Below are 15,200 nucleotides of genomic sequence, written 5' to 3' on the forward strand. Positions count from 1 at the left end.
ACAGATGTCAGCAGATACAGTATGTGAGTGAATCGTTAATGGCAGTTGCAGGGTCAGTTTTTCACAATTGATTACCGATATGATCGGCTATGGGCAAATGATGAGACTGGTTGCAAATCAACCTCCAACTAAAAGTATAAAACTACATCAAAATTACTATAATTTATCTACACATCCGCAAGCGTGAGGAAGCAGCAAGGTCAGGTGCAGCCCTGACTGAGAAACTACGGTCAAATTGGATTTACACTACCACAGCATATCATCAGCATCAAAATTATAAGAGACATCACAGATGATGTGACCTCTGTGGAAATATACACAGCACAGGACTGGACCAAGTGCTGATCTCTCGGGTACACCAAAGAAGCTGACAAGGACTCACTACACCATCAGTTCTAAAGACATACATCTAATGTATACCAACCTATACAAAGGGATCAATACTGTTAGAGGCAGCACTGAAATTGAGAAGCATCCAATCCACTACAAACATTTATGATAGAGAGGATAGTAGGTTCTGTTGAGTTGAATTTTTCACTGTCCAGATTGGAATTCATCACAAAACATAGTTTTCCAGATTGTCCAGGGCATTTACAGACACTATAGGTTGTATTTTATATTGTTATAGTTCTTTGGACTCATATCGGAGTGTAGGCATCGTTCTGACATCATTCATGGGCTAGAAGAGGAATTCCTGAGTGAAACAATCGCTGGAAAAAAGGAAACTCTGTTTTCTGTAGACACAATGTTGGTTTTGTTTGTTTGTCTTCGTGTGTTGAGAAAACTGATCAAATATGCTGGTCATAAACTGACGCTTAAAACAGTATTTGAACAGAAAACAATGTGTTTTGTTGCAATCCGTTTACAAAAGTACGCAGGTCAAACATGCTTAAACGTACGGTTGCACAAAGCCAGGAGTTATTTCTGAAATAACAGCTGCACATCAGCTTTGCTTTGTTTTCTATCCATCAGCACTGGGCTCGCCTGAAAGTACGTATCTTCGTGGAGAATGATTGACACGTGGAACAGTCTTTGTTTTTAGTGACACGTTTAAGTTGGCTGAGGCTAAAGGCGGAGAAGCGATGCTCATTAAATCTGTTTTACCAGCTCATCAGGGTGGACACACATGGTTGTAAGTTTGACAGATTGTTCTAATTTGCTGAAAAGGTCTGAAAGCATTAACTGTAAATGAGAGTAAATGTTCAGGTTTTTTTTTTTCCCGCCTTGTTAACTGAATCCACAAGATAAGAAAGAACCAGAGCACAAGTGTAGGAAGGCTTGGGGGGGGGTGGTGGAAATGGAGAAGGACTCTTGGCTAGCTGCGCTTTGGCAACAGAATGCACGAACAGGAGGAAGGGTCTGTTTTTCCATGAGGGTGAAACACACGAGAGGGAACGAGGAACAAACGAGGGGCAAATCAAACAGTGTGGTAACTGGCTTTTATATTGACAAGCATGTGAAAGAGCGAGCTACATGTTGGACAGTTGAAACACTCCTTAATCTCTCCCAGACCCAACCAATTTGTTTATTTACCCCGCTCTTAGATGACATTAGACACACTGAAGCGAACAGATCAAATGCTAAAGTGAATCAGCATTTGCCCTGCTCTCTTTGGCTGAACACAGGCGCACTCCAATCAGAGGGGATCATGTGGGTCAAACCGGCTCAGAAGCAGACGAGCTTTCTTGGTGCAGTTGCTTTTAACACTAGCAGGGGGCGAGCAGGAGCCGTACGCGGCATCCTCCAACCACCTGCCCTCCTCCTCCAACCACCCCCCACCCGACTCCCTCTTTACGCGCTTGCGCGCACACATCTCCCTTCCATCCTATACCTCTCCCCCCTTGTGACACACGCAGGAAAAAAAAAGGGGGGGGGGGGAGAAATGTGATTTCGCTAGAAGGCCAGACAATTAGTGGCTGTTGTAGAAAGGCATGACACACATCTCAGCTGAGAGAGGAGAGCGGGGCTGACAGAGGGAGGCAGACTCACGCACAGGGCGGGAGGAGAGTTGAGAGATAAGGGGGGGGGGGCACAGGGATATGTGTTTTTGAATGCTTAATCACCACCAAGACCGGATGAGTCAGGACAATTATGTGGCCTATCGTGTGACACTCTACCTGCAGTGTTGTTATTTCGCTTTGTCCATCATCATTTGGCCACGTTAAACTGAGGTAAAAGACCCAATTAGCCAAATGCCACACAAGCCTGATTAAAGCACTTAGCTAATGTGAACTCCTACATCGCTTTCTTTTTCTTTGCAATGAGTATTTTCTATTACAAATAATAGATTTTTTTTTATTTTTTTATAAAGCTGTGGCTGGTGGCGTTTTTGAAACACCACAGTGCACTGATGACTAATCTTCAACGCAAATGAGCCACGTATGACGAAATTCCCTGTGAGAGACGCACTTTGGTTGATGCGTGGATGGGATGTGCGCGGTGCTCGACTTTCTGTGTGTGTGTGTGTGTGTGTGTGTGTGCGTGTGCGTGATACAGATGGGAACGGGCTCCTGCAGAGATTGTGAGTCTTGTGTGTGTTGACAGCAAGAGATGAAAGTAACCGCACGCACGACCCCTGACGAAAAGTGGAAGAAAGAGGCTGCCTCTGGAGCCCAACGCTGGAGCTCAAAGTTTACTGACCTATTACATCACTCCAACCGGGCTGTAAACGCTTCAGCTATCTGGCAACTGTTCAATTTGCACGGACACGCACTATTTTACCTGCAAACCTCCCCTGTTCACTTCTTGCTTCCATCGAGGCGCCTGTGTGTGTGTGTGTGTGTGTGTGTTTAGGGGTAACTTGTGTGTGTGTGTGTGTGTGTGTGTGTGTGTGTGTGTGCGTGCGTGTGTGTGTGTGTGTCTGTGAGCTCAATTGTCTCAGTAAGGCTCAGTGAGCACAGCAACAGAGAGAGAGAGAGAGAGAGAGAGAGAGAGAGAGAGAGAGAGAGAGAGAGAGAGTGAGAGTGTGTGTGTGTGTGTGTGTGTGTGTTTTGTACAGGGGAGGGACAGACATTCTCCAACCGGGGAGCAGAGCTTCAGTCTGGGCAGCCAGGAGCAGCAGCACTGTATGCCTCCCCATCAGCACCACCACCACCACCCGTCTGCATCCCGTTTTTGGATTAGACACCCCGTGCGGTGACACAGTCTACGAGCAGGGGTGTGTGTGTGTGTGTGTGTGTGTGTGTGAGCGTCAGTGGTGGAGCAAATAAAACCCAGCAGCCTGCGGCATTAAAAGGCAGCATCTACGGTCCCCCGTAACGCGAACAGGGGTGCGCACAGCAGAGGAGTGAGGGAGGGGAGTCCAGAGGGTGGCATGGAGGAGAGGTGTGTGTGTGCTTCTCCGCGGAGGCACGGCTGTGGGATGTGGTGTCTGACGGACGCGGAGAGATGCTGTGAGCTCTGGTATTAGCAGGCAGCTGCGCACCGCGCCGCTCTCTCCCCGCCCTCCCTGCCCTCTCCAACATCTCCGCTCTCCTCGCACCGGCCATTCGCTGAAACCGGGGAATCGGCTCCACACGCCTGGCTGTGCTCACTACCGCTGGCGTCCTGCACGGGGATTTGACACAACCAGGTATGTGCAGCGGCGTAGCCCCATTTTTGGCGCTAGATGCGTGTTTGCATGGTGGCGGGGATCTTGACTGCTTGACTTCATCCCACATCTTCTTGTTGCTCCCCCATCCCCTCCCTCCGTGGCCCTGTCAGTGGATTAATGAAACGTTATTTGAGAATGACGGCATAGATGGCATCATCTGTCGATGCAGCCGAGGTGAAAAATGCAAGAAAGAAAAAAAAAATCAAAGGTGTTACTGTTATTTAAATTTATTTTTTTTTTTGCTTGTTTATAGTAAAAGCCAGATCTGGCACAAACATAGTCGATTCCACAAATGTCCCAGTTGCTCTCATTCTCACCTTTCCCCATGTTTTTATGCATAACGCACAACACGAACGCATGTGAGCAATGCTGTTGTTTCCCACTGAGCAAACGCGAGGAGACTGGTGCTCGTCATGCTGGCCAAAGAAACGGTAATATTTTGATTTACGAGGGGAGACAATCTGTTGTGATGTTGGCTGATTTCCTACGGCTTGCAGGCAGATATTTCACTGTTGGGAAATGCACAGGTTAGAAGTAAGGAGGCAGAATGGAGCTGAGGATGGGCGTGAGGGCAATATGATCTGAGGATGCACACACCCTCACACGCTAATCCCCCACTGGTATGCTGCGCTCTTTTTCTGTGAACAGCAAATGCACGCTTAAGAGCATTCATGCACGGAGGCATGCGTGGCCCACATGTGTGTGCACGCACGGCTGCACACACAGAAGCACAGGCCCCACATCTACACTAATCCACTATCGGCCATAATCCAAAATCATGTGTTCGGAGACATGACGTAACAGGAGCATCTCTCATCTATATGCATTACTTTCAGAAAAAAAAAAAGAAAAGAAAAAAGATTTGCTCTATGTATTCCTCAGTCTCATCCAGAATGATAAGAGGATGAACAGCACATCATAGCATGGAGTGTAATTGCTCGCAGCATAATAACCTCAAATTGGCATACTTGCATTTTCATCAGGAGGAAAGAGCAGATTGTACTATTGTGAGAAATAGGTTAGCATGTCTCCAACTGACACCCATTTTCATTAAAGGAGAATGGCAGAAATTGTACAACTGAGGAAGAGAGCGTTTTTAAGAGACTTCTGCAAATCAGATGCATTATAGGAAAACGGGGAGAATTAGGTCCCTGGACGTTAAAGCAGAGCCTGGGGTAACAGTGGCTCAGAGCATAGGGAGTGGGTGTGGCTGAGGTGCTCCCCCCTTCTCTGGAGGTTTCTCTAGCCTGACTCACAGACGGGAGGGGCTCCAACTAAGGACCATAGGAATTCCCAAATTTTGTTCTGTCACAGTAGTCAGGAACGGATGCTCCTATACCTGACCATTCAAATTGATAAAGGAACCAGTTATTTTACAACATACTACAAACTAGTTCCATACTAAGACCACTGGGAGCAGTGGGAGGTTCGGTGCCTTGCTCAAAGGCATGTAGCCTCTGAATTGTAAATTGGGGAGAAGGAGTGGTGTATGAAGAAAGAAAAACACTGACAAACAGCCAAAATACTATATTTCGATAAGCTTTGACACGCATGTGGAACATATAAGATGCTTGGGCATGTCTAAAATCCAATAACATTATATGCTAAGTCATATTACGTAATAACACAATAATAACTATGTCCTTTGGTGCGTGTTTGCACCAGACAGAGTCTTATTTTATGGTGTGTGTGTGTGTGTGTGTATTATAGGTGCCACTGGATGAATGAATCTGGTTATAGTATACAGACTGCAGTAAAGAACAATAGCACAGATTATGTAGCTCTAGCTAGACCAGCATGTCATTCTCACATGAACTCCTCATGGGGGCTTTGAATTAAGGGTATCATCTCATTCGTGGCTGCCGATTGCGCTCACACGGCCATGTCTTTGCAGATTCTGCGATCAAACTGATAAAAGTTATCCATCATCCTTTGCTCCTAATTCTTGCGTCATTATGCTCTAATGGGACGATACAGGCGATACCTTGTGGGCATTATCAAGTAATTGGCATATCAACTCCAGCTCTGGAAGAGCACAAACGCATCATTTGTCAAACCTTAACATGCAGATGTCAGGATGTTGGAGAGAAACGCAGCTTCCTAATTGATAATCAACACTCATTAAACACTAGTGTACTTTTATTGGGATTTGTCCAGACAGGATGCAGACACAGTGCATCACACTGCTTTATGTCATTGACATGCCAGTGTTTGCTATAGTAAACACACATATCCCGTATGCCGCCAGACAGGATTGTAGCTGTAGCTTAGTGTAGTACTACATTAGAAAATTGCATCACAACTGCATTAAGATAATTAGTCAACTGCACACATTTGAAAATTTCCATTTCCAGTAATGAAGACCTTTCTGTCTGTTTTAGCATTTCTGCTGGATTACGAAGCCTTTTTTCAAAATGACACATCTGACACACGACTTTGCATGTGCTAATATTCATTATGTAATATGTATATTTTTATTTTTTGGTGTGTTTTTAATCACATTTTCTTTTGTTTTTGTTTTTTTTTTTTTTACATATTGCAGTCGATAATTTAGTTGAGTTGAAGCTATTTCTGAAGCCATATCTGGCCAGGGTTCGAGAACCACAGAGCAAAATGCTTTCATCTGTGGATTAGCAGCACATTCTGCAACCTTAAGGGACTGTGTCTGGGCTCACCCACAGACAGCATCCCCTGTTATGCATCTATCAAAAGGCAACACATGTTTGTTAGATCAGACAAATACAGCAGCCACACCTGGTGAAGGCTCACCATCGCTAACATACTGGAGCTGTTTCAGAGCTGAGCAAGAACTTATCCAGCTCCACCTGCTTGAGAACCTTAACCTCAACCTCAACCAATGTCTTGGAAAGGCCATATAACACTGAAGGAGACAGTCAAATTACCAACATTATTGTTAATGCATAATGGCTCTTTACATATTTTCCTCCATTTGCACCTGCTATACTCCCTGTATGGGAGTATCTGGCTCTGGTTTGACTGGTCCTTATTGTTAATAGATTGAGTCTTTATCATCCAGATAAGAATCGTCTTAGTAATGTATGCAGCCTATATATGCATGTTTTTTCTGCTTGTTGCAGATCTGAGTTAGAACAAAACCTTGCTTGATTATTAAACTTGCTGGAAGCCCTAGATGCAGTGTGCAGATCTTTGTTTTTTGCCTTTGGTCTGTTTTCGGTCCAGCACATCGACAACAGTCCAACTGTTTTATGTACATCTTCATCTAGCACAAAAAAATTATTGGAAGAAAATCTCAAACTTATCTAATCTCGAAGTTGGAAAAACGTGTAGTGAAAGATAAAATTAACATGCAGGGGAATCAGACAATGAAATCATGAATCAATCATGTACATTACGCAGATGACTAAAACATATGTAGTTCTTCTACAAAGAAGATGAAAAGGGGCCACAGACATAAAAAAACAGATGTGTGTGGCATCTTTATTTAATCGTAACATTTTCATACAGATGTCACATTTCAGTGGCGTAAGGCAATAAGCCATATGTTTTCCTGCGTTGAACAAAAAAATGTACTCGAGCGAGACATTTAACCCTCTGACTGCTCACGGATTCACTGACGTTGAATGTGTCACCTCTTAGTTTCTACATGCACATATAAGTATGAAGTTTAAGTGTGAGCTGAAAATGTCAGTGAGAGTAGTTGCAGCAGAGTCATGACATATTTGAAAATTTTTTTTTTGATGTGATTTACTTATGGCAGGACAGTTTTAGGTCGTGACCCATCAGATGCAAAAGGCTGCTCTTGGCTTAATGCCAGTCTTCAAGAGAGCTGAGTCACATCGTAAAATATCCTGTAATCCATCTTCACCTCATGTTGCCGTCATTCCATTTCTGTAATGACAAATCTTTTTCCTTATTTTCACAACACAAGCTCAGACTGGTGTCACACTGGCTTGTTAAAGTCTAAAAGAGTCTTATTTGCACTTAAATGACATCTTAGGTTAAAGTGCTTTAACAACTGCAATTAGTAAATTGCAGCTCACCCACTGAAATTCTGTTGCACAAGACCTTCCAACTTTACATGAAGTTGGAAGATAAAAAGATAAAAAAGTGTTTTTGAACAAACATCGCACCTTCTGGCCTGCCTCAAACCTCATCCCAGTTAACAAACAATCAGCTCCTGGATTCATTCCTCATTCAGTCCTGGGAGAAGTACACCTTTGCTGGCAACCTAGCCTTAAGCTCTGTTTGCTAATGCCTGGTCCTTCTTCAGAGGCAAGCAATAAAAGCTAAGTGTGATGCTGTGTTTCACAGCTCATTTGAAGTGAGCATGTCTCTGTGGTCATGAGACTGTAGACAAATCAAGCTCTAAATCCCAGCACTAATGTGGAGCAGCTGTTAGTTCCTCTGCACAGTAAACATCTCTCTTTTGACTCAGTTGGTTAGTTGCACTTTACATATAAAAAAAAAACAAAAAACAAAAAATAAAAAACTAATCAAAACAAAAACAAAACACCTCTCAGAGTACAAACTCCTAAAGGTAAAAGTTTAATATTATGTGGCAAGACTCTATAGGTCTTGGGTTGTTGTTTCCATAGGTCCAAGATCGCAACTTGTTCCTTTTTGTAGCTATACAGCTATATACTGTAAACCAAACGAACACAGATCTTAAATATATGACATCCACCATTCCCATCATCAACATATTAAAAATAATCAAGCTGATTTTGTCTTTTTAAAAACTGATGTGTCGAAAATGAAAATAAAAAGGAAGCAATAGTAAAGTTTTGCCTCTGTATCAAGTTCAAATGTTATAGGGGTTCTTAGGGGTAGCTTTATTTATTTATGAAAATCTCTGTGACACTGCTGAAGTATGATCTTCATCTCATGCTGCTCTTATTTGGTGCTCCTTGTGCTCCACAGTCGCTCTGGCAGTACTGTAGCACTAAAGCAATTAGAATAATTGGCTCTCTCATGCTGTAGAAGCTGGATACGTTGGATACACTGATGTAACCAGTAGGTCTATTGACCTTGACTTACACATACACAAATAAATAAGTGCACACATGGGTGGTTTATGTATGTTCAAACAAAAGGTGAAGTGAATATTCTTTTTTTTTGTCTTACAGAGGGATGTCCCTTTTATGGAGGAAGACCACTGGATTTAATAGTATTAGTGATTCTCTACGTGGACTGTGGTTTTAATTATTGTGAGCTGGGCTGCCAGTGTCAAGCTCAGGCTCATTGTGCTTGGCTCACTACTACTGTATTATCAGCCAACTTTTCTTTTCACTAGATGATAAAAAACAGTCCACAGGATTGCCATCCATGGTTTCTGCCCTAATCAAGACTATATCATCTTACATTGAAAAGATTTGCAAAGGAATGTTTACAAAGAAATTGGCAAACCCAATAAAGAAGAAAGAGAGAAGTGATAATAAAGAACCCAAATTGACCACTGATTTGCAAGCACACAATCTAACTCTCTCTACCACACTGAAGACTACAGTTAAAAAGATTTCCAAATGCTCTTCGGCACGTAACATATCGCTTGAAGAAGACGACGGAAAGAACGACTGCTCATCTTTGTCCCCCACTTTCAGTTATCGTGTAGCTATAGCAAATGGACTCCCAAAAAACTCTCTTTTTTTAAATAATAATGAAAGTATCTTTCCTGAGGTTCTTTCAATTGATAGTAGTTACTCTGACTCCTTGAGTGAGACAAAACCTGTCCGGAGACTGGATGAGCATAAATCACACACCATGCCAGTTCGACGAAACAGGAAGAGCCTCATCAGTTTGGCTCCCTCTGATGGTAGTTCTGAGGGTGAACGAGTGGAACGCTCCAGTCTACACACACTTAGGCTGGGTGCCCTTCGCAAGTTAAGAAAATGGAAAAAGAGCCAAGAATGTGTCTCCTCAGACTCCGAGGTGAGCAATTGGAGGAAAACCCTGGGTATCCGGAGCAAGTCTTTGGACCGTGCTGGACGTCAGCAAAAGAGCTCAACCTTGGAGCCTGGCTCCTCCTCCACAGGTTGCATTAGCCAGACCCAGGATGTCATGGAGATGATCTTTAAGGAGCTTCAAGGGATCAGCCAGATAGAGACGGAACTGTCTGAGCTGCGTGGCCATGTAAATGCCCTAAAAAGCTCCATTGATGAGATCTCCAGCAGTGTGGAAGTTGTTCAGAGTGAGATTGAGCAGCTGCGCTCAGGCTTTGTCCAGTCTAGAAGGGAAACACGTGATATCCATGACTACATTAAACAAATTAGTCACCAGGCCAATAATTCAACCCTGCGTTTCCTAAATGTTCTTGAAGAAAAGCCAGAGAAAACAGAGAATCTAATATATAAAATATTAAAAGACAAAATGGGTTTCATTGATGCCCACAAAACAATAAAAATTGAGCTTGCTCATAGGTTAGGGCAGCAAAGAGAATGCTCTAATGCAAAACCCCGTCCCATTATTGTTATTTTTGCAACACCCCAAGATAGAGATCTGGTCTTGAAAAAATGTTATAAACTTAAAGGTACTGGAATTACAGTATCTACTGACAGTTTAATTCATGATGGAAAAGAGAGAAAAGACAAAACAATGTCTTCCTCGCAAACCTATGAAAGCATGGATATAAAGGTCTCAGGAAAGGATAAAGTAGTGGAAAGCGATGACTGGGACTCAATGGACAGTGACAAAGAATTAGATGAATTAAGCAGAAATAAATATGCAATGGTGATTTCAAAGCCTTTTCACAAAAGCAAATCAGAGAAGAGGCGATCCCATGACCATAGCAGATCAGGAGAGGAAGCAGGCTACTCAGGCGCAGTTCACTATGTCGATGACTCTTACTATGACCCAGACAAGCACGGCAAGGCTTACTACTCTGATTTGACCCCTGGTTGGCTGTCGCAGAGTGACTATTCCACACCTAAACTTAGCCGCTCTGAGTCTGACTGCTCAAAACTTTGCCAGTCATATTCTGAAGACTTTTCAGAGAATCAGTACTTTACACGGGCTAATGGTTGCTCACTGCTCTCCTCCTCAGACCAGGAGCTGTGGCAGAGAAAACAAGAAGACATGGCCTCCTCATGGTATGCTAGCCCCAGTCACCCGCTCAGCCATGAAAATCAAACCTATGAACACAATGAAGTTGAAACAACAGAAACAGTTGACAGTGGGGTGAGCAATGGACTGGTGTGCATGTCTGGAGACAGAAGTCACTACAGTGGCTCCCAGCTCTCTCTGCAAGGTGATCTGTCACCCTGGAAAGACTGGCATCATCTGGAGCAGGGTGCTGACTCTGGCTTGGAAGCCTCCATAGAGGTTAGCAGTCCCTTTGACCCATCAACCATTCCTGGTTTTCCTGAGAACATCACAAAATGTCAGGAGGTTGATTTACAGTTTGAAGGAGATGAAGAATTCATGATGCTTGACAGAGAATCTTCTCTACCACCTATAACCACCCACATTATACCTCCCATCACAGAGCGTGAGCCCATTATCAAAACATCTGCTCGTCAGTCTAAAGAGGGAAGTAAGGCTATCACAAAAGAAAGCACGAAAGGATCACCTAAAGATGTCCCTAAAGCTACTGCTAAGGTGACACATAAACAAACAAAACCGTCCCCTAAAGAGGAACCCATGAAAATATTGCCAAAGGAAAGTCCCAAGGTATCTGCTAAAGCTTCCCCTAAAGTGACTTCTAAAGCAGCTCCTAAAGAGGCGCCTAAAGAAATTCAGAAATCAGCAGCAAAAGAATCCTCTCATGTATTACCTAAAGACAGTCCTAAAGTCACACCTAAAGATGTCACAAAGTCCACTGTTAAAGAGGTATCTAAAGTCACATCTAAGGTAACTTCTAGTGAGGCTGTTATTGTCACTCCTAAAGTGACCCCAAAAGATAGCCCGATAATGACCCCTAAAGAAAGTCCTAAAGAATCACCTAGAGATAGCCCAAAAATAACTCCAATTGAGAGCCCCATCTTGACCCCTAAAGAGTCTCCTAAAGAGTCCCCTAAAATTATTACTAAAGAACCTCCACAAGTTGCATCTAAAGATGGTTTGAAAGTTGCTGCTAAAGAGGTTACCAAAGAAACTGCAAAACTCCCCACAAAAGAGGTCCTGAAAGAGACACCTAAAGTAGCATCTAAGGAGACTTGTAAAGAACCAGCTAAAGAGGGTTCTAAAATTCCATCTAAAGAAACCCCGAAAGTAGCCTCTAAAGAGAGTACTAAAGTTCTCACAAAAGATACTCCAGTGGAAGCCCCTAAAGTAGCTCCTAAAGTAGCCTCTAAAGATGCACCTAAGGACACTTCTAAAGCAATTCCCAAAGAAAAATTCCCTGAACTTGATGTCAACCACAGCTTTCACCAGTCTCAGAATAAGTCTACTACTATGTATCGCAGTCAGAGTGAGATTCGAACAGAGAAGGTAGAGGAGGTTCCCAAGTCTTGGAGCAGTAGGCTTAGTATAGATCTCAGTGAGAAGTCCTTTGGTTTTGGCTTTGGATCTACGTTGCAGAGGGCTAAGTCAGCTCTAGAGGTTGTTTGGAAGTCTGGCTCTCAAGGTACGCCTGCTCCTCCTGAGGAACCCACAAACTCGTCCTCATCATTTATGGGTCGTTTCCGAACTCTCTCCACGTCCACTGCAAATAACTCTAGTACAACAATAGATTCAGATGTCTACACTGAGCCTGTCTTCTACAAGGCAGAGGAAGCGAAAACAGCTCCAGAGGCAGAAGCTGGGGAACAATCAGTAGACAGTGAAACCCACTATGTTAAAGTGATGGAACAGGTACTGGCTAACTTAGAGAACAGAAATAATGCTAATGAGACAGATGAAACAGATGAGCCAACACAGGAATGTGAGACTTCTCAGGATTATGATGTGTCTGATGACATTGCGGCCTCTCAAGAGAATGATGGCTCTCAGGATTTTGAGGCCTCACACGATTTTGAGGCCACAGAAGACTATGAGGCAAGTAAAGAGTCACATGTTCTGGAATATGACTGCAGTCTGGATGAGCAGTATGATGAAGAGTACAGTGAGGAATATGAAACTCAGCTCACTGGAGACACTGCTGAATTTGATGCCATGGTGGAGTATGTAGACGTAGAAGAACCAGATGAGACAGAGGACAATGATGTGACAGAAGAGATGGAAGAGGGTAATGAGGAATTAGAGGAGATAGAGGAAATAATAGATGAGGTCGCCGATGTGTCTGAAAAAGTGGAGCAACAGCAAGAGGATGAAAACAAAAATGTTCCAGAGGAGAAGCCCGCAGAGGCCCCACCCAAGAAGCGTGTTCGACCCACATTTAAAGAGGCAGCTCTGAGGGCCTACAGGAAACAGATGGCTGAACTGGAGCAGCAGATCCTGGCAGGAGGTAAGATTCTTCACTCCTTTTTGTTTGCCACAGTGTCATTTTGATTTCATACAGTTTTACAGCTCTACATTGTCAATGCGTGGCAGGTCATAACTGAGTTGTACTATTTAATAGAAACAAGGGTAACAACTTGTCACTGCAAAACCCTTTTAAACTTACAGCACCTCAACTATGTGACATGACTAAAATGAACACCAGGAAAGAATAATGTGAAAGTATAATGTCGTGTTGTTCACATGCTTGAGCAACATATTTAAGTGTCAGAGTTAACTCCTGTATGTTGAACACAGTGCTGATTAAACAACAGACATATTGCTGCACTTGTATTATAACACACTACAAGCACCAAGGCAAGAATCAAATACACTAGTAGTAACAAGAAGCAACAAGATGGTATGATTGATTTGTCGTACAGGTTTGATGTTTTTCTGAGCTGACTTTTGTACCATATTGCACAATACGGGACGTATTGCATTGTATGCAAAATCTTTAGTTAATGACCTAAAGCATACAAAACCATAAGTATGGCTAATCGTACACACCTCGGGTTCTCTGTGTTGCTAGTCTGAATCATTGTGTGTAAATTTCAGTTATGTGATGGGGACAAAGCCCAAGATTTGAAACTTGGTGGTTTAATAGGGTTGGATTTATGGGAACCTTGGATCTACTTGAAAGATGTCTCTCTGAATCGATAATGTATTTTTAGATGGAAAACTGAAGAGGGGACTCACTCTGAAGGTGGATAGCAGACTTATTAGTGGTAGAGACTGTATGTTTTTGTTTCTATGCCACAATATCGGATTCTCTTGTAGCAGAGTGTGGTTCAAACGATAAAACTGTCACACATGCTTTTGGTTGAGTTTTGAGTTTTATCATATATCAAAATTTAGCAGACCTTAATAGCTGGGCTTGAAAACTAAAATTTTTTTTCAGGATGAATGAAGACATACCTGTAGCTACAGTCCTGTTATTAGGTGTCATTTTTTGTTTTTGTCAAAGTGTGAACTTGAAGTATGCTCATGCTGATTTACCACACTGGTATGTCAGTGACATTTGCAGCCTGCCGTGTTGAGGTCTTGGAATTGTAATCTATGAATCTAGCTTAATAGTGTGCTGACTTTATTATTGTATTATAGTTTTGCTTCACCGCTGTAGTCGCACAAAATCAAAACAATGCATAACTAGCGAGTCAGCGCTTACTTGTTGCATTCACGTGTGTCGCTTGAAACATCCTAACGCGACGCAAGCACGAGCTGTTTACTACTATTGTAACAGAAAGGCTTTGAGCGCTCAGTAACCTGCATCACCACCATGTGGACAGAGCTTCATTACCTGTACAGATACTTCAGAGCACACGTTGAGTAACGCGCAGCGGGGAAGAGCGTTAGTGCTGGCTGGGCCAAGTGTTGGCTTTTGTGTTTACATCCTTGTGTGCACTCTTTTTGATGCCTCACAATCAACGCGTTTGTACAAATGCATTGATTCATTGAAGGACAGGTATTCTTTTAACTGGAATGAAATGAGACCAGACCAGGGAATTTCCTTTCTAGCCTAAAAAAAAGCTCTTGACCTACATACAGTAGCTACAACTGTAGAGCCTAGTGAGGAAGGCACTGTAGTTCAGGGAATACAGGGATTATCTAAAAGATGTCTGCAAACGTCAGTGGCCACATTTCACCAGAGCAATAAATCAGAACTAAAACAATGAAACTGAACCATTTCACTAACAAGCAATTTTCCTCTTGTCTTTTAGATACAGTAGTTCAAACTGATCAGGCCTAGCAAGCCTTTAAAGGACTTCTCTTATGTGATACTAGTTTACAAATTACACACCATACGCTAACTTAAAATCAGACCTGTTTGTTTCTTAAATGTCTGCTAATTCACCCATTAATACAATGAAGATATGCAAAAAGAATGCACCAGAAATCAATAATGGATTTCCCGATCTTATAATTTTACAATATTTTGAGAATAAAACCAATCTAGCACAATACAATGACTTATATTTGCTTACATCACACAAAGCATAAACAAGCATCCTTATTAAATAATTTGACCTACATTTACTTATCAGTTCTCTCTGATGTACAGTTCATTTCATGGCAACCAAAATGTTATGTAGGAAAATATTATCATCTCAAACATCTTTTGCATTTTTGTACTGCTAATTTTGACTAGTGTGCATTTTTTATTACACTGTTGGTTTGCTGGACTTCCATTCAAAGTGAGTTAAAAGATGATCTG

The 15,200-nt window shown here is 42.6% G+C and overlaps 1 protein-coding gene across 2 annotated transcripts in view; it reads left to right on the top strand.

Moving 5' to 3' along the window:
- Nucleotides 1-3,450: 3,450 nt before the first annotated feature.
- LOC113174510 (protein unc-13 homolog C) overlaps nucleotides 3,451-15,200 on the top strand; it is a 102,448-nt gene continuing 90,698 nt past the window's right edge. For both annotated transcript variants that reach the window (XM_026378567.1, XM_026378568.1), the window contains exons 1-2: nucleotides 3,451-3,571; nucleotides 8,701-12,953. In XM_026378567.1, coding sequence (XP_026234352.1) covers nucleotides 8,900-12,953 — 4,054 coding nt within the window. In that variant the 5' untranslated portion in view covers nucleotides 3,451-3,571; nucleotides 8,701-8,899. The remainder of the gene's footprint in view (nucleotides 3,572-8,700; nucleotides 12,954-15,200) is intronic.

The sequence above is a fragment of the Anabas testudineus genome, chromosome 3 (genome assembly GCF_900324465.2).
Source record: "Anabas testudineus chromosome 3, fAnaTes1.2, whole genome shotgun sequence".
Lineage (NCBI taxonomy): Eukaryota > Metazoa > Chordata > Actinopteri > Anabantiformes > Anabantidae > Anabas > Anabas testudineus.